The sequence below is a fragment of the Sinocyclocheilus rhinocerous genome, unplaced genomic scaffold (assembly GCF_001515625.1).
Source record: "Sinocyclocheilus rhinocerous isolate Xijiao unplaced genomic scaffold, SAMN03320098_v1.1 scaffold410, whole genome shotgun sequence".
Lineage (NCBI taxonomy): Eukaryota > Metazoa > Chordata > Actinopteri > Cypriniformes > Cyprinidae > Sinocyclocheilus > Sinocyclocheilus rhinocerous.
Genome location: NW_015637147.1, coordinates 405,632 through 428,929, shown reverse-complemented (window position 1 = coordinate 428,929; position 23,298 = coordinate 405,632). Strand labels below are relative to the sequence as shown.

Below are 23,298 nucleotides of genomic sequence, written 5' to 3'. Positions count from 1 at the left end.
TATAAATTATTGTATTAAGGAGGAACAGTGAAGCGCACCGATGACTCAGAGTAAAAGTTTCACTGCAGAGCTAGAATTTAAATGGTAGAAAAGCTGTCTGAATGTACAAAATACAAATATAATCACTGATACAGTCCAGACAAGCTATTATGGAGATAATAAAGACTAAAGGGCAGAGGAAAAACTAACATGGAGATAAAAACAAACTGCCCAGTTTATCCTTACTGACAATTTTCTCCTCTATAATGAAGTGTATTTCCCTGTGGCTCGCGTTGTGCACTCTGATTTTGTGCAAATTCTGATTGGTGTCATAGCTGAGAGAGCGCGAAAGATTAGATCAATAACGTGGGCCCGGGATCAGAAAATGAGGAATCCTGTTCCCAAAATAATGAAAGCAATGATGGTGTCTCTCCACTCATAATGAACTTTACTACGAGCGTACTTGAGCATGACTTTGTCTCAGAGCAATGCAAATGGAATTGCCCCCTGATGGTTTGGAATGCACCCAGCTGGCCTTTAAAAGGTGATAATTGGAAAATACAGGATACAGCCGTGGTCAGAAAAGGGACTTCTTGTTCGACTGCTTTAACCACTGTGTGTTTGATGCAGGCTATGGCGAGCTTGCTTTGAGCAAAATTTTTACATTTTGCGGTTTTCATGTTTTTCATAGGCAGGTCACTTTATAGTTTGTAAATTTTTACCATAGCATGCAACATTTGCTGTTAAGTTGTGTTTGTATTTTAATTATTTTATTTTTTATTTTATTAATAGTTGTATTTTTTATGTCCTTGACTGATTTTAGTTGGGTTGGACTTTAAGATTAAAACTTTTAGAAGGTTTTAAATTTTTAGTGTTGACATTTTACTATAATTAACCCATTTATTATTATTATTAATTTTATTAAACCATTATACTTTATCATATGCTTGTCCTCTGTTTATCATAAGAGATTTGTCTTGGAGGAAATAAGAAAAAATGAATACATTTTATTTATTTTATTTTATTATTTTTATTTTTTATTTTTTGGTTCAACTACGCTCTGCCTGGTTAGATTTTTCCCAGGCTTATGTAGCTCTCACAGATGAAGGTAAAGTGGGGCATAGAAGGGGTAAAAACATGCCCCTGACTCGCCTCCTTTCCTCTAGCTTTATTGTAGTCCTACAGCAGTGTATAAACCCAGACAGAATTCCTCTACATCCACGGAAGGAAGTCATGAGGCCTGGGATTTTGGAAAGATTCTGTCCCTTACAAGTTTAAATTGAAACCAGTTCGCTACTCCTCCTTTAACTCGGTTTAAGGAGGCACAGATGGACTTCATTAGTCACTCAGTAGTAAGGGCTCAGTTATAATCGGACTCTAACTCGAGCGGTGAATACTTTTTAAATTTGATTTGTGTATTTAATGTGCAGGGTGATGCAGTTGTGTCTATTTTTGGAGTCCTGTCAAAGCACAAACAAGAAGATAAAAGTTATCAATTGACGCCACGCTTAGGCGAGCTGTTTTGAAAATGCCAACATTATCCAAACAAAATAGTGTGTGTTTGGTGCCATCCTGCCTGACCTGAGTGTCAGTCTGCTGAAGTTTCCATCATTAGCGCACCGATGTGCCGCCTGTACAGGAAAGCTTCTGAAATATCACATGGAACCTTTTCAAATAATTTCCTCTGAGTCATGAGCCATGCTGTCAGTGGTTATATCAGCTGGAGGTGAAAAGATTGGACTCCAGTAGAAGTAAAAGATGCTCTGGGCTTTGCAAAATCACCCCAGTCAATGCTAATTTATAAAGTCCGTTCTCCTTCCAAGACACCGTGCTTTCTCAGCTCTTGTACCCTGCTCTAAATGTGTATTTTTCATATTGATGTGTATCAGGTGGCGAAAATGTTGTCCAGGTGGAGCGGGGAAGGAAGGGTGGTGGTTGGATGCGGCCCATGGCCAAGCACAACAGCTTCCATTCCTCCCTTTCCATCACAACCTCCCACCCTCCCTCCTTTCATCATACTGATTATCCAGATTTTATTCAGCGAGATGTGAGAATTAATTTTGCTTAGCTTATGAGAGAATGAACTGACTGCCAGGAATATTGGATAACTAATTAAACTAAAAGTAGCAGTTACTAATTTATACACTTTTTCCTGCAGCAATTACTCTGTTTTTCAAATCCACTAACAATTAATCCCAACAAGTAGCGGTGTTGCATGGCATTGATACATCTCAGCCTAAAATATGTCATCAAGCATTTTTAAAGCTAGAGTCAAGTCTCTCTTTAGAAAGAGTTGTTAGTGAAACTACTAATAAAAGTAGCAAACTACATTGAGGCTCTTTAAGGGGAAATAGCTTATTAATTATTTAACTATGAGAAAATCATTTTAACTAACAGAAAGAGTTTGTGCCAGTATTTATCTGGCACAAAAACATTGCGGCTTTCAGTGAAATGGCATTCCACTGACAGCAATTTGCAGAGTCAAAACCACCTGGCATTATTTGGCTGAGAGATTGTTCGGATTGTTCTTTTCAAAGACCTGGTTTGAAATAAACAAATCACTGATTCATTTAACAGGGTTTCTGCAGGATTTTTAAGCTAAAATTTAAGACTTTTTAAGACCTTTTTTAAGACCTGCACAAATAAAATTAATACCATATGAACTTTTATTATTTTTATTTTTTATTTTTTGGTTCAACTACGCTCTGCCTGGTTAGATTTTTCCCAGGCTTATGTAGCTCTCACAGATGAAGGTAAAGTGGGGCATAGAAGGGGTAAAAACATGCCCCTGACTCGCCTCCTTTCCTCTAGCTTTATTGTAGTCCTACAGCAGTGTATAAACCCAGACAGAATTCCTCTACATCCAAGGAAAGGAAGTCATGAGGCCTGGGATTTTGGAAAGATTCTGTCCCTTACAAGTTTAAATTGAAACCAGTTCGCTACTCCTCCTTTAACTCGGTTTAAGGAGGCACAGATGGACTTCATTAGTCACTCAGTAGTAAGGGCTCAGTTATAATCGGACTCTAACTCGAGCGGTGAATACTTTTTAAATTTGATTTGTGTATTTAATGTGCAGGGTGATGCAGTTGTGTCTATTTTTGGAGTCCTGTCAAAGCACAAACAAGAAGATAAAAGTTATCAATTGACGCCACGCTTAGGCGAGCTGTTTTGAAAATGCCAACATTATCCAAACAAAATAGTGTGTGTTTGGTGCCATCCTGCCTGACCTGAGTGTCAGTCTGCTGAAGTTTCCATCATTAGCGCACCGATGTGCCGCCTGTACAGGAAAGCTTCTGAAATATCACATGGAACCTTTTCAAATAATTTCCTCTGAGTCATGAGCCATGCTGTCAGTGGTTATATCAGCTGGAGGTGAAAAGATTGGACTCCAGTAGAAGTAAAAGATGCTCTGGGCTTTGCAAAATCACCCCAGTCAATGCTAATTTATAAAGTCCGTTCTCCTTCCAAGACACCGTGCTTTCTCAGCTCTTGTACCCTGCTCTAAATGTGTATTTTTCATATTGATGTGTATCAGGTGGCGAAAATGTTGTCCAGGTGGAGCGGGGAAGGAAGGGTGGTGGTTGGATGCGGCCCATGGCCAAGCACAACAGCTTCCATTCCTCCCTTTCCATCACAACCTCCCACCCTCCCTCCTTTCATCATACTGATTATCCAGATTTTATTCAGCGAGATGTGAGAATTAATTTTGCTTAGCTTATGAGAGAATGAACTGACTGCCAGGAATATTGGATAACTAATTAAACTAAAAGTAGCAGTTACTAATTTATACACTTTTTCCTGCAGCAATTACTCTGTTTTTCAAATCCACTAACAATTAATCCCAACAAGTAGCGGTGTTGCATGGCATTGATACATCTCAGCCTAAAATATGTCATCAAGCATTTTTAAAGCTAGAGTCAAGTCTCTCTTTAGAAAGAGTTGTTAGTGAAACTACTAATAAAAGTAGCAAACTACATTGAGGCTCTTTAAGGGGAAATAGCTTATTAATTATTTAACTATGAGAAAATCATTTTAACTAACAGAAAGAGTTTGTGCCAGTATTTATCTGGCACAAAAACATTGCGGCTTTCAGTGAAATGGCATTCCACTGACAGCAATTTGCAGAGTCAAAACCACCTGGCATTATTTGGCTGAGAGATTGTTCGGATTGTTCTTTTCAAAGACCTGGTTTGAAATAAACAAATCACTGATTCATTTAACAGGGTTTCTGCAGGATTTTTAAGCTAAAATTTAAGACTTTTTAAGACCTTTTTTAAGACCTGCACAAATAAAATTAATACCATATGAACGGGGTAGGGCAATATCTATAGTAACATATTAAACTCTAAAATGTAAAAAGCATGATGATTATTATTATCGATCCACCAGTTCACATTTACAGCTCTGTGTGTTTGCAGGGTAAAAACATGGGTCGATTTTCACATTGGTCTGAACAAAAACAACCCCAATACTGTGTTCCTGCAATACTGGAGCATTTCTAGGACCCCAGTTCTACTAGGACCCTATTTTTTTGTGACAGTGCCATCTAGCCAATTCTATTCCATCAGAGGAGACCTGATTGAAACATCAAACAAACAGATGCAAAGACTAGAATCATGGAAACTATTCATTTTTTATCTTTCCATCTTATTTTTGATGTAAGAGCTGGCGTGAACTTGAGTGTGTGTGAGGCGATGTCAGCCATCTCCATTTAGCCTATTTAGGTGTGCAAAACAGTTCATTGTGCTTCTGGATGTTGTAAACTAGTATTTGTATTCAAATTATTTTACATTTATTAATGTACTAATAAACACACTAATTTGTACCACAATTGTTTTACCATTTACTGCACTTAAGTGGGTCAGACATCAGACGTGAAGCGCTAAGGTATAGGTTAACTATTTCAAGAGGGTTCAGGGCTCACAAAATCGCTAGCCCGACGTCCCGGGGCTATTGTGTTTTCCAGTCGGGCTACCAAAATGTATCACCACTCTGCCCGACGGGCTATCTTAAATGCAGATCTCCCGCGGGTCCTTAAAAACTCATAAAGTGAGTTGTATTAAACTTAAGGCCATAAAAAGTTTTAAATATGTTAAATGGTATAAGAAATGTCTTAATTATAATTTCAAGAGGTCTTACAGTTGGGGACGGAAAGACAAGAGTCGCGATACGGCTGGATTAAACTTCAAAAGGCAATGATGTCATTGAATAAATATGAGCGCTGCACCTTTCAAGTCAAAACGTGGCGCGGATGTCTTTATTTGAATGTATCTGAAGGGAACCGACTGTCCTCAGAAACGTGTCGTTGGCACTTTAATTTAATTTTACCTATAATTCCTGCTTTGTGTACAGCCGTTACCGGGGAAACCGCATTATTTCAGCCCTCCTAAAGCGCCACCTCGTGGCAGAGAATGAATTTGCATTTCCAATAAGCCTTTCTTGCTGTTTATGGTCAGATCAATGCAAATATCAACTCATGTTTTTATGCAGCAAACACATGAAGTTGTAAATGAGAAAGAATATAATGTGCCTTCTAAAAATCTAAACAATTAAGACAGTAATATTTATATGTTTTAAATTAACATACTTCCTTCATATTTGTTGATATTTGTGTATTGAAAATATTTTTGATTGACATTTAAACTCCTATCTGATTTTCTGTATATATATTTTTTAAAAAAGGTATTTTTTTATTTGGGCCCAGTTGAGATCGATGTGCGTGCTTTTGCCTGCTCTTCACTTTATTTGGGCTAGTTAAATTAATTTTCGGGTTACCAAAATCTGAAGGGTACCTGCCCGAAGGGCTACCAGGGATTTTGAAATTTTGCGAGCCCTGGGGTTACCAACGGGTATGTTTAGGGTTAGGAGTTGGTTAGGACAATAATTAAGTGTATAAAATTAAACAACTACATAATTCCTTAAAATGATACTATACAGAATTGAATAGCAAGTGCTATAGAATAGTATGAGCTGCTAATATATACATACAAAAAAATAATAAAATAATTTTTAAAAAAAAACTAGCCTATAGGGTCCTAGAAATGTGGTCCTGAATAAAACAGGCTTACTGAAAATGCACATTCATTCTCTGCCAGCAGGAGGCACTTTCAGAACGGCAGAAATACAGCTGTTTTCTCGGTAATGGCAGAACACAAAGCAGCGCAACACCAGACTCTGAAATGCGCAGTGCTCGTGTTTCTTTAATAAAATAATTGCCTTTTGAAGTTTAATCGTCACATTAAGCCATATCGCAATTCTGGTCTTTCCGTCCCCAAATTTAAGACCTTCTGAAATCATAATTAAGACTTTCTTGTACAATTTAAGACTTTTTAAGGCCTTAATTTTGATACAACTAAATTTAACACTTTTTAAGACCCCCGCGGAAACCCTGTTTAAAGTTGGCATGAAATGAAAATTCACCCTATGTTTTTTTTTTTTAAATGCATGCTATAGATATAGTGAATAATTCATCCATGCATGTTTCAATTTATGCTTGTTTTTTTTGTTTTTTTATAAATACTGCTATTAACCCTGTTTTTGATTCAGTTGTATGAAATAAAGTTGTTTTATTAGTGTAAATATATTTGATGGTTAATGATCTTTAATATATTAGCCATATTTTGTTAGAAGTTTATACTGTCACTAACTGCAGTAGCATGTGTTTTATACTGGCTAGCTTGATTGTAGCTTACTGTAGATAAGCTTGTCATATATTGTAGGTTAACCATTACTACATGCATATTGTAATATTTAGGTCGTTTTGTATTAATAGATTTGGTAACGTTGAATGAAAAAAATGGACTATCATTTAGTGAGACAAACTCAATCTGTGACACTCCACTTAGCTTTTTGGTGTTAGCGCTAATCTGTCTCTTTAAAAGAGTTGTTTAACTGTATGCCTTTCTCCTTAGGATGAATTGTTGTTTATCCCCTCCTGCCCCATTTGCTTACACACTGATGTAGGCCTTCTGGATTTACTGTGGTGTTTCTACAGATGCTGTGAAGTTTGCTGTCTGCAGAGTCGAGGCGCCTGCTCTGCCATTTGCATCCACCTGGCAGTTTAGTAAATTCATTAGCCAGAGGCAAGAAAACAAACACGCTGCCCTTTCCACCCTCCCACCTCCACTCTGCCTTTCCACGTTCACTCTTTTTATTCCCTGCTGCTCTCCGCTCTGCATTTGTATTCCAGATTCCATGAGATTCTGTATGTTAATACTGTATTCAGTGGTTTGGAATGCTGGATTATAGCCGTAGCCTTCAGTCATGTTTCCACTGTTACGCTAATTAAACGAAACCCTGTATTTACTTTCGAGAAACGCACAACAGCATGTCTGTTTTGCATTTTGAGCAGAAATGTTGTATTGTAAATGCATTTAAATAAACCCTCAGTTTTGAGAAGTTACATTACTCAGAATGAATCTTCCCGGAGTCGTCTGATATAATATATTCAGCGTACCGTGCAGACCGCGAATCGTAGCGGCTCTGATTCGGAGCGATTCCCAACAGGGCAACGCTGAATGCCTGACCCCACGTTGGGCGCCATATATCATGGTTCTGGAACTTACTTGCTCCACTCCTCCTCCTGCGCTGCGCTGGGTGAAAATGTGGCAGCTATAAATGTTGGTTATTTGAATTTGCTTCTCATAGTCCTAGTGGTTAACCTGAGTAAAAAAATGTTTAGGTGGTTTTACAGGAAGCCAGAGAATTAAATGGAGTAAATTAAGTTTTCAGCTGTGCGTTATCACCATAGACCACAATTCAGACCCAATAGTCTGATCCGTGGGGTTTGTCGTTTGATTGTTGGGTAATACTAGTTCAGAACAAGCCAAGCATCATTAAGAGCCTAACTGAAGAACCTCGTTTTTTGCCTGAGATGAAGTGCAAGGACCAAAGCCTGTTATTTGAGTGAATTCTTAACTAGAATATGGTTGGATTTTAATTACTGTCCTCACAAGGTCTTGTGTGTGAGTAGAGGTGGGCGGCCTCGGTGGATTTGGTCACTGTGTTGTGGAGCAGAAGTAGGTTGGGCTTCAGGAAACTCCCTGTAGTGTCAGAAGCAATCGGGTCTAAGCCAGTATTAATTAAAGGATCTGGACTGGGCTGAAGGGAGGGGGCGGGGAGGGGGGTGTTCAGTCACATCACTTCTGGGTCACACACAACACACACACAAGCACAGACCACAACAGATTATTCTTTATTTACTTAGAGATTTTTCTATTAACACTTTAAGAACCGCATTTTATTATGAACTAGAAATATATCTCAAATGTTTTCCCCCATTTCATCCAGACGTGTCACCGGTAACACTTACACATTTGCGCTGGTATCTGGCTTGATACAGAGTTCTAGCTAAACGTCAGTCATGCGTACGGCATTTGAATGGCCGTCCTGTTGATATTAGCTGTTTAGATGCTATTAGTGCAGGTCTGGTGGAAACATTCATGCCTGAGAGAGTCTGAATCCTGCATAAATGTCTAATAGTTCTGTAAATGCTCACGGTTCATGACAGGTTTCACTGACCCAGGGTCAGCACGAGTGTCACAGTCTCTTTGTTAAGTAATGGCAGTGCCCGTTTCTGTGTCTTTTCTGGGTTCAGGGTGTTGTAGAGGAGAGGGGGACACCCATAAAAGAGGCACCTCTCTTTTATTTCATGTCTAACCACCAACTCAAGCATGTGTGAGTTTATCAGGGCTGGGCAATGTGATTCAAAACATTTGTCTCCTTTTCCTTTCCATAAACACATGTAATTTTGTATTTCGTTCTTAATTTGTCAGTCAGTCTTGGTTGATCAGCCTTACCAAAATCAGTCCTGATTTCCCAAGTTTTTAAAAGCACACAGAGGAGATGCTACAGAAATACATGCAATACCAGATCCTAGCACTTGAGGGCGAGGTAAACTAATCAGGCGTTTGTTGGGCAGCTTTAGAGGAAGTGTTTTGGATCGCAAAAGAGTAAACAGTCCTTTACTTGGGATGGGTAATTTCACTCATTTGATTTTAGATCCAGTACTTTTTAAACAGGCAAATATTAAAACCAGCACTTATACCTGAAAAAAAAAGTTTGTGATTTCTGTGGATAAAGTAATTATAGCCATTTAACAGCTCAACTTAATTCAATAAGCATTATTAACATTTTAATTTGCATAAACAAATTTATATATCCTAATTTGTTTTCCATTTATTAACAACAATTATGGAATATTTTTTATTCACCTTGAAGCATGATACATGTTAATTTCAATGTTAAATAAAAGTCATTACTTAAATGTTCAATATAGAACAGAATATATGTCAATAAATATTACAATATAAAATAAAAATCAATATTTCCATCTGCTGTCTTGCATTACCATGCAGAAATTAACGGAATTCAAAGTCATTCCAGTGCCATTTGTTTGGGCTGGGCATGTACAAAACCCAGATGACCATCATATACTGGACATCAGCTCCAGGCTACTGGACAGATAGGTGGTATGGAAAAATCTTACCTGGGTCTTTTTCTGTCTATGCATTCTCACTGTTTGTTCTGTGTTCAGTTGTTCTGTTGTTCTGTTCAAAGAGACGCATGGGCTGCCTTCATATCCACAAAGCTGGAGACAGTCTTTCTGAACCGTATCCTCCCTGCGCTGGGCCTCAGCCACCTGTGGTGAAGCTAGACCATCCATCTTTCCCCTGCACACACTCTCTCACACACACACACAAACACACACACACACACATACACATATGCTGCTATGGGCTGTGTCTTGCAGTCATTGCATAAGCATCCTGATGTCTTAATGTAAGAGTTAAAGGAATAGTCTCTCAAATACCTTAATGTCGTTCCAAAATTGTATGACTTTCTATCTTTCATGGAACAAATATAGAAAATATAGAAATCTTCTCGCTGCTTTTGTCCTTTCAGTGAACTCACACAGTGTCTAGGGGCGCTCAAAAAGGACGAGACAGCACCTTTAAACTAGTCCATATAACTTATTCACTATATTCCATATCTTCTTAAACCATACTGTAAGTTTATGTGAGGAATAGTCCAAATTTTATGTCACTTTTTGCTAAAGATCTGTGGCTCTCAAATCACTTTTGTACATATTGATGTTCCATACTTGACACATTAAGCTTTAATGCCAATGACCAAAAACTATTGATTATCACAAGTCTTATAACCATTATAGCAAATTTAAATGTGCATGCATATATAGTGAATCACAATTTCAAGTTTTCTCGCATAAAACAAACAGAAGATTTGGAATATGGCGAATGAGTTGCATTGGCTACATTTATAGTGTTTTTATTGTGCTTTTTGTCCCTATTGGACCTTAACAGCCTAGGGATTCTACATGCTTTAATTTTATGGAAAAGAGCAGCATGAACATTCTTCAAAATATCTTCTTATGTGTTCCACCAAAGAAAATAAGTTGACAAGAGCAGTGAAATAAAATAGAATATAAAATAAAATTGTTTTTGTTATCAGTCAGGACTTTCATAGCACCTTTTTATAACACATATTTGATATTATTTGTTTCAAAATGTATTACATTTGAACTCTTGAAAAATATATGTTGAAAATTTGGAAAAAGGAATATAAAATAAACTATTTCTGTTGTTTCTATTCTACAGACGTCATGATATGTCCGTCTGGAGTTTATGTGTGTTTGAAGGGTGCAGATTGTTACGGTAGTCAGATGGCAAGTGTTACGCCGTGTTTAAGAGCCAATCTCTGGCGCCAGCGTGCTCATCCCTGCAGGTCGCAGTCTGCTGGGCTTTAGTCAGGTAGGCCCTCCATAGAGAGATGACTACAAAGGGCTCAGATGTGTCCATATGGCGGAGGGACAGAGCGAGGCGTGCGTTTGAGGTGCTTTGGAGTGCAGCCAGAAGAGTTGAGCGTGGCTTGGAGACGGCAGGGCCTGTCGAGAGTAGAGGTATGACAAAGCAATGCCTGTCTGGGTCTGAGTGAGGGTGTGAGAGTCTGTATGTGTGTGAGTGTGTTTGCTTCCTTTGACATGGCATATAGGTTAGATTTGTTTAGCCACCTGTGTGTGGGTGCATGCAAGAGTGTGTGGGTGCATGTTGCAATCTTATATTCACACACCTGCATATTTGTAATGCGTTCTGGATTAGTGAATGGACACTTTGGAGTGTAACTTGACTTGAACCTTTTGTGCTGAAGACATGAATACTTCAAACATTTATTGAGATGAGGTGTTTTATTACTTTTCTAAGCTATTGGACTTTTCGGCCTGTTAAACAATACAATGCGTGAAAATGGGTGATGCATTGTAATTTTCAGTTTTGTAAATTTCAAAACTGATGTTAAAGTGTTTATTTAGTCAAAAACTGATAATTGCATTTGGGTATTGGGTCATTTAAGTCTTTATGATCTTCAGAGTGTCATTTTCTAAGGTGACAAATTAAACCAGTTGTAGTAAAGTTCTTAAGCAAAGAGTTGCCTCTCAATGTTTTTGCCGTATTTTTGCCAAATTTGTATTTGACATATTAACGAATTTGACAGTGTAGAACCATTTTTTTGTCACGGTGAAGTGCGTCCACACTGCTAACATGTCAAAACACGTCATCTGAGAAGAGCTAACTAAACGTCACTGTTTCTGTAAATGAGTTTGGTCCTATTTCTGAATATTGGTGGCCAAAATTTTCATGCATCATTTGCAAAAACGATAGACTTCCATTGAAGGAGGGATCAGAGTTATATCTAGAGTCTGGAATATCATAGTTACTGACAGGAGCTGTGTCCGAAATGGAACACTTCCCTGCTAACAGAATGCCGAAAAAAAAAGTAGTTTGTCCGAATTCATAGTAAAAAACAGTAGGCGAAAAGTACCCGGATGACCTACTACATCTGCACCGCATACCGTGATGAAAGCATTAGCAATTAATCGCAACATGAAAATTTGATACCGGCATATCCCTAGCTGAGATACTGAAGTGTGCATTCGATGGACACTTTACTATCCCATGAGGTTACAGGAGAGGATTTGTGAATGGCAGTGAAGTGACGCACCAGATGCTGGTCGGTCACGTGGCAGTAACAACATGGCGGATGTAGTGCATCTGAAATTCATCCATACTACCCATATTCATACTGTATAGAATGTTCTAACAGTTGCAAAGTAAGTTCAAATTCTAATGTTGTACCTACAAATGTAATATGCAATTTTGGACACACCAAGTGTGTGATTGTTTATTTGGTCTAGGTGATCACCTAGCAACCTTACAAAACCCTAGTAACCCACATAGAAACACCCTGTCAACCATCAACAATGCCTTAGCATTATGATGGTGAGTCTTACGCTCATTTTCTGAAGAAAATTTAAAAATGTCACTTTTTATAGTCATTTTTGGTTCTCCAAGTCATGTATGTCATCTAATGTCTTTTGTAGTTCATTTGAGTGTGTGGGAGTGCGAAAGAGAGTGTCAGGCATGCAGCTCAAATCACGCTGTTTGGCAGACAATTACAAATTAAATTACATTTGTGTGTCTCGGGCAAAGGCTGACTGTCAGTGAAATGTAGAATTACTTATGTTTGGCTCACCCCATCCAAATATTTTCTAATTTTATTTGCATTCGTCATCATTTAGAGTTTTATATTTGATACTAATCATTTTGTTTTCATATATGCTCTATATTAGGACTACTAAATGAATGAATCGAGGAGGAAAGTAAATTCAACTTGTAATTTGCTGAAAAGGTCAATTAAATAAACCGAATGGAGGAAGAATGGAAGAATGAAAGAAAAGAAGAATTAATCCAAAAAGGGAATGATTCAATCAATTTAATGAATCAATCAAAGCTGGACTACTAAAACAGCTAAACACCAGATCCACGTTTATGAAATATTGTTATTTCATAATAAAAAAATATTTCGTTAATTCATAATAAAATTATTATGAAATATTGATATCATGTTGATACTGCACATAATATAATATTGTAAGCAATCCAGCATCATTGACTGGTTGACACTCCAACATAGTACGTATTGCATCTTAGCGCTTGTTGCCACCCATCATAAAATGGAAAAAAGAAGACAACACGATGTGTAGCTGCTCCAGCCACACAAAATCATGTCGGGGTATATTACATGTGAAAGCGCAACACTACCCACAATTGAATAAAGTTATTTTATTTTAGTAAAGTTATTTTTGTATATATTTTGTGCCGTTATTATTACATACAAAAAAGTTAAAGATTAATTTGACTAATGGCAATATTATTTTTCCCCCCAAACATTTCTTCAGATGTTGGGATTAATACCATTACCATGAATATTTTTGGTCAAGATAATCATGTAGTGAAGATCTGATATCATGACAGCCCTGCCTCCACCTCCACTATTTCCCTGCAGCACCTCAGCGAGCAGTCAGAGACGCTCAGCACCTCAAACAGGCCGACACCTCACATCCCCCGCTGACAGGTTAGTGAAAGGCCCGGATCTATTTGCATTAAATAAATAAAACCGATTGCTCGTCAAGCGTGCTGCAGTGGCAAAAGGTTCCAACTCCCAGATGCAGTCTCCATCTGTGCCTAGACCACCCCGTTCTGTCGCGTTACCTTTTAAATAATTTCACTGGGGCAGTACTTTTATTATAACACAATGTTTTCTCTCTCTCTCTCTCTCTCTCTATCTTTCATTGTCTCCCGATCTCTTTCTCCCTCCTCATTCTTTTCCGCTCCACTTAAGTTGCTTCCCACTGTGAGGACATTTTATCTTAACATTAGATGCCCCTGATCACATCGGTTTGGAACTATAGGCGAGTGGATGTGGACTAATTAATAAAGTGTTGGATAATGATTGGTGAACGTGGCAAGGGGCCTCTCTCACTGTTGTAGCTGATGAAAAGGAGGTGGTTTATTAGCGCTTAGAGAAGAGACTGTCCCACTCAACTTCTCTGTCTCTCTCTTTTTACTCTCTGAAAACGCCCTGTCTGCCCTCTCAGTTGAGGGTTGAACTGAAGGGATGGTACACACACCCTACACACACACAAGAACCCAGCGGCTCCACTGTGATTTAGAGTGCCTCAGATAATGAAGCCATATAAGCCTGTTATTTGCTGTTTTACAGCTTGTTTTATGAAGGTGAGCTGACAAGCACCGTCCATAATGGTTCCTGTCAGTTAAACTGACAGCATTACCAAGAGAAAAGAGCCCAAAGAAATTCAGCGCTCCAGAGAATAGCCGGCTTCTTTATGTGGGCTGTTGTCCTTTGATGGCCATCAGGCTGCAGGCTATCATTTTACATTTTACGCTGACTGCTATTGTCAGGAGACCATTATTGCCGCTGAACTCTGGTTAAATTCACACCTTGCCACTAATCAATTACAGCGTTGATCCATTAATCAGCTAAAGTGAAAGGAAAAGAAAGAGTCGTGGGTTAAAAGTAGGCTCCTCTTGGTTGTGTGGAGCAGTCCACTCCTCAATCACCAGGACCTTTTGACTTGGAATGTGCAAGTTGGGATGTTGTCTATCATCAGCCAGGGGGAAACAGTAGATCTTATTTTGATTTTTCCGCTCTGTGATTTTTGCTGTAAGCATACATGACAGTATGATTAATTTTCTAGTTACTGATGCTTGCTAAGGCAAGGTTTACTATTAGGGTGGTAGTTTTTGAACAAAATTCTAATCACAAGTATTAAACATCAACATGTAACTTTGTTATTCAAATCAAAGAGTTTGTTGCAGTCTATTACTTTTCTAGGTGATCTGATGATAAAATTGGCAGCAAAACATTGCATAGTTTTTCCAGGTTTGGGTCTCTCTTTTTATATTAAGAGATTCTATGATTCTTTGAATCTTTGAAATATGATTCTGTCCTCAAATTGACAACAATTACATTCATGTTCTTTTAAAATTTTAATGCATTGCCATTTAACTTAAAGGGCTAGTTCACCCAAAAATGAAAATTCTGTCATCATTTACTCACCCTCATTCTGCTGCAAACCTATGTGACTTAAAGGATTTTTTGACAGTTTTTGTCCGTCTGACCTGGACATTGAGACATGTTTCAAAATATATTCTTTTGTGTTTCACAGAAGAAAGTCAGTCATACAGGTTTGGACTGACATGAGGGTGAGTAAATGATGACAGAATTTTCATTTTTAGGTAAACTATCACTTTGTTTTTCTTAACAAGTTTCAAATAAAGTAGTTTTATTTGCATATCATATGTTCTAAGGACAGGCACGTGCAGAACGTTTCAAACCACGTTATGCATATCTCAAAATTTGTTCTTTCTGTATGCATATCAGCATTAATCTTTCAGGCTCAGGCTGTGGAGCATGCAAATTACCTGGTGCGAAGGGGAGGCGGCCATCATTTGGAGAGATTTTTTAAAAACATGTCAAACAAATCACTCCCCCCTCTCCTCCTCGCCGGCTTGTGTTCAGATGCTCTCAGTCTTGGAGGTGACACGATTTAACTGTAAATGAAGCCCTGCCACCCATTAAAATGGACAACGCATGCTGGTTCTGGTAAAACAATATTTTCAGTTCCAACAAATTGTCGGGAATAAGCAGGGGAAATGTTAGTGGAGGGCATGATAATTATAGATGAGACTTATTTATTTATGTGTGGAGTCACGAGGGCCTTTTTATCAGGACGAGATGAAGGCGATCAGCTCTTTAAGAGTCGTCCACATGTTGAATAGTCGAGTGGGTGGGGATGAATGTTTCTCGGGGGGTTAAAAGCTAATTGTGTTGATGCACAAAGAGGCACTTCAAAAGTCCTGGAAAAGAACAGAGTGGGGCGTCAGGAATAGTGGCGCTGTGGCAGAGCTCTTACTGTGGGAATGCATCAGAGATCGAGCTTCACCTTTTAAAGTGCCTAAAGAGAGGAGCAACTTCCTCCCTCTTATTCTGCCTCTTTCTTCCTGAATATTCCTGTCTTTCCTTAAATAAAACAAGCCCCCCTATCTTTTTTGTGTCTCCTCTTGTCAGTTTCTCTGACTGTTGCGGTTTTCTTCACTTCTCTGGCTATACTTTCCTGTCAGTCTGGCGTTGTTTCTCTCCCTTGTCCTTTCCCCCTCTGGGACAATCTGGCCCCTCAGCTGTCCAGCAGTTCCTTGTGGGTTTTTTTGTTAAGTGGGGAGGGAAGCACTTCTTGTGTAGATTTTTCGGTTCTTCAGTGTGTCACTTGGCCATGAGTGCCATTGTCTAAGGCTTCTTTTTCTCCATGCCCCTCTGCCGCAATGAGTTGTGTCTTTCCCTCATGATCAGCACTTTTGTTGCCTTTGTTTCTGGCTGTACCTCAGAAGTCCATCTCCCCTTTTATGTCCCTTCCATTCAAGCCGAAGGGAACAGTTGTGCTCTGTTGTGGAGATGTTCCACTGGATTTTCACCAGTGGGGTTTCCTTTCAAACCCTTCAAAGTGCTACAATGGAGCTCCAAAGGCCTGAATGGCTATTGCCGAGTGCACACTCTTAGTAGGATCCCTTATTTTGTTTTCCCGGAGTCAATAAAAATGCTAAGTTAAAAGCTAACCCTGTTGCCCTCCCCACACCCATTGCTTGCTCCCTCCCTTTGATGGACCCTACTCAATTATTTCTAAAGAAAAATTAATGGGAACATTTTCAGTGTTGTTCCCGCTGTGGAAACTTGAAACTTTAGATTTTATGACGGTTATTAGCGCACACATCTGCAGAAGTTCTTTCGGGGCCGGGTAACTTTCCACAACAGGTTGGCGTTATTATTTTGCTATGGTGTGATGAATTGGATATAGATGTTCCTCGTGCTGAAGGCAGTCATGAGTCTTTGGTCCAGGAAACAAAAACACTCTGATGCTTGACAGCTAAGCCGTCTGTAGTCTGAGCCTTTGTGTGGAGAAGAATTAGAGCTTAGAGTTTGCGGTTTGTCAACCTTTGTCTGTGTGCAGCTTTGCGAAAGAGAGAGAGTGAGCAACCCTTTTCCACAAGGATTACAGGTAGATGTGTAGGCCAGTGCACATAACTGCTATGACTTCACCCTCATTGTGCAGATTAGGGTGTAAAATCCACTCTAATGAGGCAGCGGCAAGGGGAACGATGGTGGAGCAGAGAACATGCAACTTCTGGGATATTGTTGCCAGGGTCACCAGCTGATCCTGTTACGAGAGGATCAGATTTGTCTGTCAGCCCAGAGAAGGATTGGAACGGGAGGGAGGTAAGGTGGCAAAAGAGAGAAGAAAGTTTCACTTTGCCTCTCTGACTATCGTCAGTGCCCCACAGTTAATTTGGCCACATATTTTAGCACTGGCACCTTGTGTCTTCCGACTGGAAAACAAGGCCGATCCCATGCTGAGAAGCAGCTTTTATTGGGATTGTTTTAGCCTGGTGCCAGAAGGAGGTGGGAGGGCAAGACAAGGCCTGGAAATGGGATAAATATTGATGACTCCTTGACCGTTTATTTCTGCACCGTCTTCCGAACTTATTTCATGTTTATGCATCACGCCATTGATTTGTTTTTGTTGTTTTTTAACCTTCTGTTTCATCCACTCCCTCCCACCCCATTCCTACATTTAATTTAAAAGCCCAAACACAACAGTTCCTGGAAATAGTTTGCATATTAAAAAGATGCTGATTATCGCAGAGTAGAAACACAAATATTTAATTTTGTGCATTTTAGACACAGCTACTGCTGTTGCTGCCAGACACTGGAAATAATTGTGAAATCTGCATATTGAAAGAGCTGTGGTTGACAGTGCTTATATGAGATGGGGAAGGGGGGGAGGTTAAATTGGACAACATATTTATCCATGGTGCCGTGTCCAGGGCTGTTTATGAATACATGAAACACAGGAGTTCAAAGGCTGAAATTCGATGCTGTAGGAAACAGACAAAACAGAAGAGAAATCTTTGTTTATTTTGTCTGGAAATGACTTTTATGTTTTTACAGGGTTTTCTAAAAGGCTATTTTATTTTTGTTGCCATCATTTGATTTCCCTTTGTGGGGTTTTGAAGAAGATTTGGCCTATTGGTTGTTTTGTCAGTGCAAGTTAAGATGAAATGCTGGTCTATTTATCATAAAATGCAGATGCAAGTTGCAGCATAGGACTGGTGCACTTATTATTTAAAATGTCACCAACATGTTTTTAGCCAGAGTGAACACAGTGGGCGGTTAAACGAGTGCATTCTTAGTTTGTGCGGCTAGCTTGCAGTATCATTAGGAAAAATATAATAGCTACTTATGTCAACGTTAAAGTCGTGCAGTAAATCTTCACATCATGTCTTCTGGTAAATTGGCATTTTGAAAGTGATGGTATACGACCCCATACATTCTCAGACCTCCTCCTTAGGGTCTAATCTCAAATTTAGAAGAGGAGAAGGAACATCTGAGATTAAATAAGAACATCTGAGAAATGTTAATGATCAACATTTTCTTTTTTAGATGCAACAGTGCAGTTTGGTAGGACAGTAATAGAGCTACAGCTGAGCAGAATCAATGTCCAACGAAACCACCAGAGGTTTTTGTATTCTCTCTTGGTCCTCTTATATAGGGAAGCCAGACTTACATTTAATGAGGACCAGGCCAGTCCAAAAGCATATAAAAGCAGCAAAGAGCAAAAAACCTCAGAACTCTCACCAGTAAATCACCAGTAGCACTAACTGCTAAGCTAACCACCCTGTTATCATAGCCTTTCAAGTCCAGAAAATTGAGGACTGCAGAAATGTTGTCTACATTAGGGATTGCTGAACTTATAAAACATATATCATAGTTTAATGACAGGGAAAAATGGCGGACAGATGTAACAATAAAATGGTCCAGGTTGCGTATCTCGGAAGCACTGTACGGATCTGGCCGGGAAGGCCAGCCCTCTCCAAATGGTTCCAGAGCTGCTGTAGTGCAGTAATAACATTTATTGCTTCTTGTTTTTATTGCCCATGGTCTGTGTTGCTTTTTATGTGAATTATTGTACACCTAATATTGGCCACTTGAGTTACTCTTACGTGTATTAATTTCAGGGTTTTCTTAGCTAAGTGCGGATCCAAATGAGAAGTGGGCAAATCATGTAATCAAATAAATCACTGGGAGATAAGCTCATTTTCCTGCAGTGACTTTCGTGAATGAATTAGTATGGTGAAAGTTGGTATAAAAATCTCATTAGCCATTGTTAAACAGGATTCCGGTTGGTTTATAATGTGAGAGTGGTATGCCACAAAGTTTTATGACTTTCATGGCTCAGTAAGCCAACATTGCAATCTGCTGCATAAGCTAATACTAATTACATCTGCAGTGTTTGCATTGCTATTATATAGCATCAATACGCTTAAAAGCCATGAGAAAAACATTTAGTTTGCAAACATTTTATTTAAAGAAAAGACAAGATGTAATTTCTTTGTGTGATGTGGTTCAGAGTGTCTGTGTGAATAAGAACCTCATTCGAATAAAGCAGACATTTATTACTATTTTTTTTCCTTTGGTTGGTCTCTGTCAATCAGTTTCTCCACCTGAGAATTAAATTCCCAAGTCAGAATGAATTATAATACTCTGTGCTGAATAAAGACCCCTTAAAATGAAATGGATTTGAAATGTGCTAAGTGGACTTCGAATCACTGACCTAACTGATTTGAATAGGGTTTTCTGTCTATTATCCAATTTGTATTTAACCCATTTTTATCATAATTATGTAATTGAAAAAAAATTAAGATCATCTCCAAAACAAGAAATTAGATAAATTTTTGCCACCATAAATTATTAATTTTTTTGCAACAGATTACCGAGCAAAAATGCTTCTAGAAATCCATAATCCATAAAGAAATAGTTTATACAAAAGTGAGCATTCTGTGGTCTTTTACTCATTAATGCTGTTCCAAACCTGACTTTCTTATGCAAAACAGAATATTAGGTCCCAAAAACTTTAATTGGTTGCCATTTTAATTTCATTGTATGGATAAACAATACCACTTTTTTAAAAACGTAAAAATCTTCTTTTGTGGAAGGTTTGGAATGACATTAGGTGAGTGCACTATCCCTTCGACATTGATGAATATAGTGTAAGAGGAATGAGAGCGTGAAATACACACTTATTCTTCTAACATGATCATCCGTTTGTGTGTGTATTGTCATGCAACTCGTATGAAATCTTTTATTAGAAGCATGATGATTATGCATGTATTAATATGACCATGACATGGACGTGTGCATGTCTACAGCACATGAAGACACAGCCAGCGTCCTTCCCTGCTGCACACACATCATCACGCTCTCTCGCGTGAGAGGCCAGCCGTTTGCTTTTCAAAACGCCACCCTCGGAGAACACCAAAAAACCTTTCCTGAATTTACCGACTTGTCTTTCCCTCCTCTATCTCCTTCAAACATAAAAGAGAGAGTAACAACTAAACAAAGCAAACTCCTTTCTTTCCCCGTGGCAGCTAGGTTGCTGCAAAGTGAAACCCCTACTGTGTTTAAAAAGGCATAGAGGGAGAGTAGCTTTGAATGGCGTTTCTCTATTAGACCCCTTGTACCTCCGTCAAGCGATCTGCTCCCGCTCTCTTTCTCTCTCTGATAACGATCCATCACGGAAACCCCTCTCTTCCCCCATGGAGGTTTTTTACTTTTTTTTTCTGCTCCTTTATGAAATCTATTCTTTAATTACGAGTGCCATCATTTTGTAAGCCTCCTACTTACAAGATAATTTATTTCTTTTTCAAGTGCTCACTTAAAATGGCTTTTTAACATTTTCACCCTGCAGCAGTATGCATTGAATGTAGAAGATTTAATTTGGATCCTCCCTCCCCCTTTTGCTGTACCCATTTCTTCGCCAACCCCCTACACACGTACATGCATAATGCCCTCTACCTCCTTTGAGATTGTTCTTTCCAATTTCGCTGTTTGTATTCTTTATTGCCAATCCGGGCACTGTAAGGTTTGAGGGTCTTGAGTATTAGCAAGTTCCTCCCCTCTCTCTGTCTGCATTGAGTGTGGTTTTGCATATCTCCTCCTCCTCCTTCCTCTTGTTGAGCTAGTGTCACTGACCAAATCCGAACACTATAGTATTGAGAATCCCTGCCGAGTCTCTGTGTACTTAGGCCCGCAAAGTGCTCGCAGCCATAACTACCTGAATTGATTTTAATTGCCTGGTATAGCTGCATCATCTCAGTCGAGAATATGTTTGCTTGGTTCTTGAGGGCAATTGTAAGCGTGAAGGATTGGATTAAGTGGCTATTGAAGTGACTTTAGCTTCTTTTGACAACAAAGACCAAAAGAATACTTCACCCCTTCACTCCCTCCTTAAAGTACTATGCTACCCCCTTCTTTTTGTCAGGGTGGAAAGGAATACAGTCAACTAATACGGTCCCTTCATGTGCAATCGCAAGGAACCGACAGGCAAAGACTGTTCCCGGCTGTAATTAGTTGTATGTGATACCAATTATTTGGCGCATTTATTAACGCTAATTGTTTGAACACCCTGACATACCGAAAAAAAACAATTAAAACGTGTCTGAGCCATAACAGTGGTTATTAGTGTGTGATAAAATGTGGAAATTAAGCCATAAACGCACACCTCTATTAGCCCTGACACAGGGGAACCGAAATCTGACAGCTTCTAGAAGTCATTTACCAGAAAGATTTGTGGTCTTGTCTTAACTTTGTTGTGTTGGGGTATGTAATCTCTCCCAAGTCTCTTTCACATCGCACTGGCTTGGCCCTAAATAGATTTATTCAGCTGTGATTGCTAAGCCATTGTGAATTAGCATTAGAGAAGAAACGTTTGCTCTGATGTTGTCGGAGATAACAGCCTCAGGTCAGCAGTGCTTATCCATTAGAGGACTGAAAGGAAAACAAACCTTGTTTCTTCAGTTTGTAAAGATTGGGAAGGGAAATTGAAGTTCAGGCTAAGTACTTGAGATTAGCCAGAGGTGTTTTTTTTATATACATGTGTGCAGGCATAAAGAAAGATCAGCAAACAAATGGATGGCTACAACAGATCTATAAAATATGGTTTTGAAATACTATTTTCAAGAAAGGTTTAAGTTTAATGACTCTAAAATGTCATCTGGTTTAACTCTAAAGTAAAAAGTAATGACCTATTTTGGTTAAATGCAACGTAATACGTAAATACATCAAACACTACACATTATTTTCAAAAAGTTTTTATTTTTTACTTTATTTATTTTTAAATTATATATGGTAACATGATTTTTTTTTAATCATGAATTATTTATTCATAAATATCATTGTGTTTGTGTAGCACCACATGATTTTACAAACTGAACTAACCTTGCCTTGTTGTAAAACGTCAAATTATCTGCTATTTTAAGATGCTTATTGACCCTGACACACAGTCATGAGGGTCTACAGGTGTCCTCTGTATGATATTATTTCCTGTTTATTTTTTTTCCTACATGTTGGTTGAACCACATGATTTTAGGTGGCAGACAGTTTTCAAATATTAATAACAGTATTTTTTTAATGAAATAACTAACATTATGCTAAAGATTTCTTTTCAAGAATTTCATTCTTTTCATTAGACCTTTTTATTCATTTTGATATTAGGACAGTTGTATGATGAAATTAAATGGGAAAAAAATTAAATGAATGATATCAAAATTAAATACAGAAATTAAAAGCATGCTTATCATAGACAAGTTGTATTCAAGTGATTCTGTGTCTGTGTTTTTAATGTAAATTAATAGATGAGACAAGATCATCAAATCTTGAATTTTCTTAGGGGGATAAGTCGTCTACTTTTGTCTGCGGTTCCCTGGTGTCAGTCTAGCCAGCGTTCCCATCATACTCCTGGCACCTCTCTGAAGTACATACCACGGCGTGCCGTGCTGTATGTTCCCGGCAACGACGAGAGAAAACTGCGGAAGCTGACTTCGCTGGACGTGGACTGCGCCGTTCTGGACTGTGAGGATGGAGTCGCCCTCAACAAGAAGGTACCGACCACCCTAACCTTTCATTCTTCACCCAACACCTGACTCTGTGAGACATAATCACAAAATCCTCATCATTTAAAGCTCACTTTTAGCCAGGTGCTGATCCTTAATCACTCCAAAGAAAGCTACCTAAGCGCAATGCCTAAAACAAGCACATTTCCGTCCCATTATGTGCCAATAAAGGCAAAAATGCCCCCCTATCACATTCACTTGAAACAAGGTGCCCACTTCACACTGAGCAAACAGCAGGACTTCAGCAGATGCTGCAGGTTAAAAGCATTCTCGACCCGCCCACACAGCCAGCCAATTGGCCCTGTTTACCTCTCCATGAAACCGTGATTGGAGCAGGAGCTAAAAGGAGAACCGGTGGAAAGGAGTCAGCTAACAAAGGTTTTTAAGTCATGTTAATAAAGATGATTGATTTGGCCAGAGGCTATTCCTGTTTGAGTGGGAA

General features: G+C 38.8%; 1 protein-coding gene across 3 annotated transcripts in view; it reads left to right on the top strand.

Annotated features, from left to right (window-relative positions):
- The window catches only part of LOC107748615 (citrate lyase subunit beta-like protein, mitochondrial), a 67,886-nt gene that overhangs the window by 12,016 nt on the left and 32,572 nt on the right, over positions 1–23,298 (top strand). For 2 of the 3 annotated variants that reach the window (XM_016563492.1, XM_016563491.1), the window contains exons 2-3: positions 13,339–13,407; positions 22,634–22,844. In XM_016563492.1, the coding sequence (XP_016418978.1) occupies positions 13,339–13,407; positions 22,634–22,844 (280 nt within the window). The remainder of the gene's footprint in view (positions 1–13,338; positions 13,408–22,633; positions 22,845–23,298) is intronic. The other variant, XM_016563495.1, reaches the window with a different exon arrangement.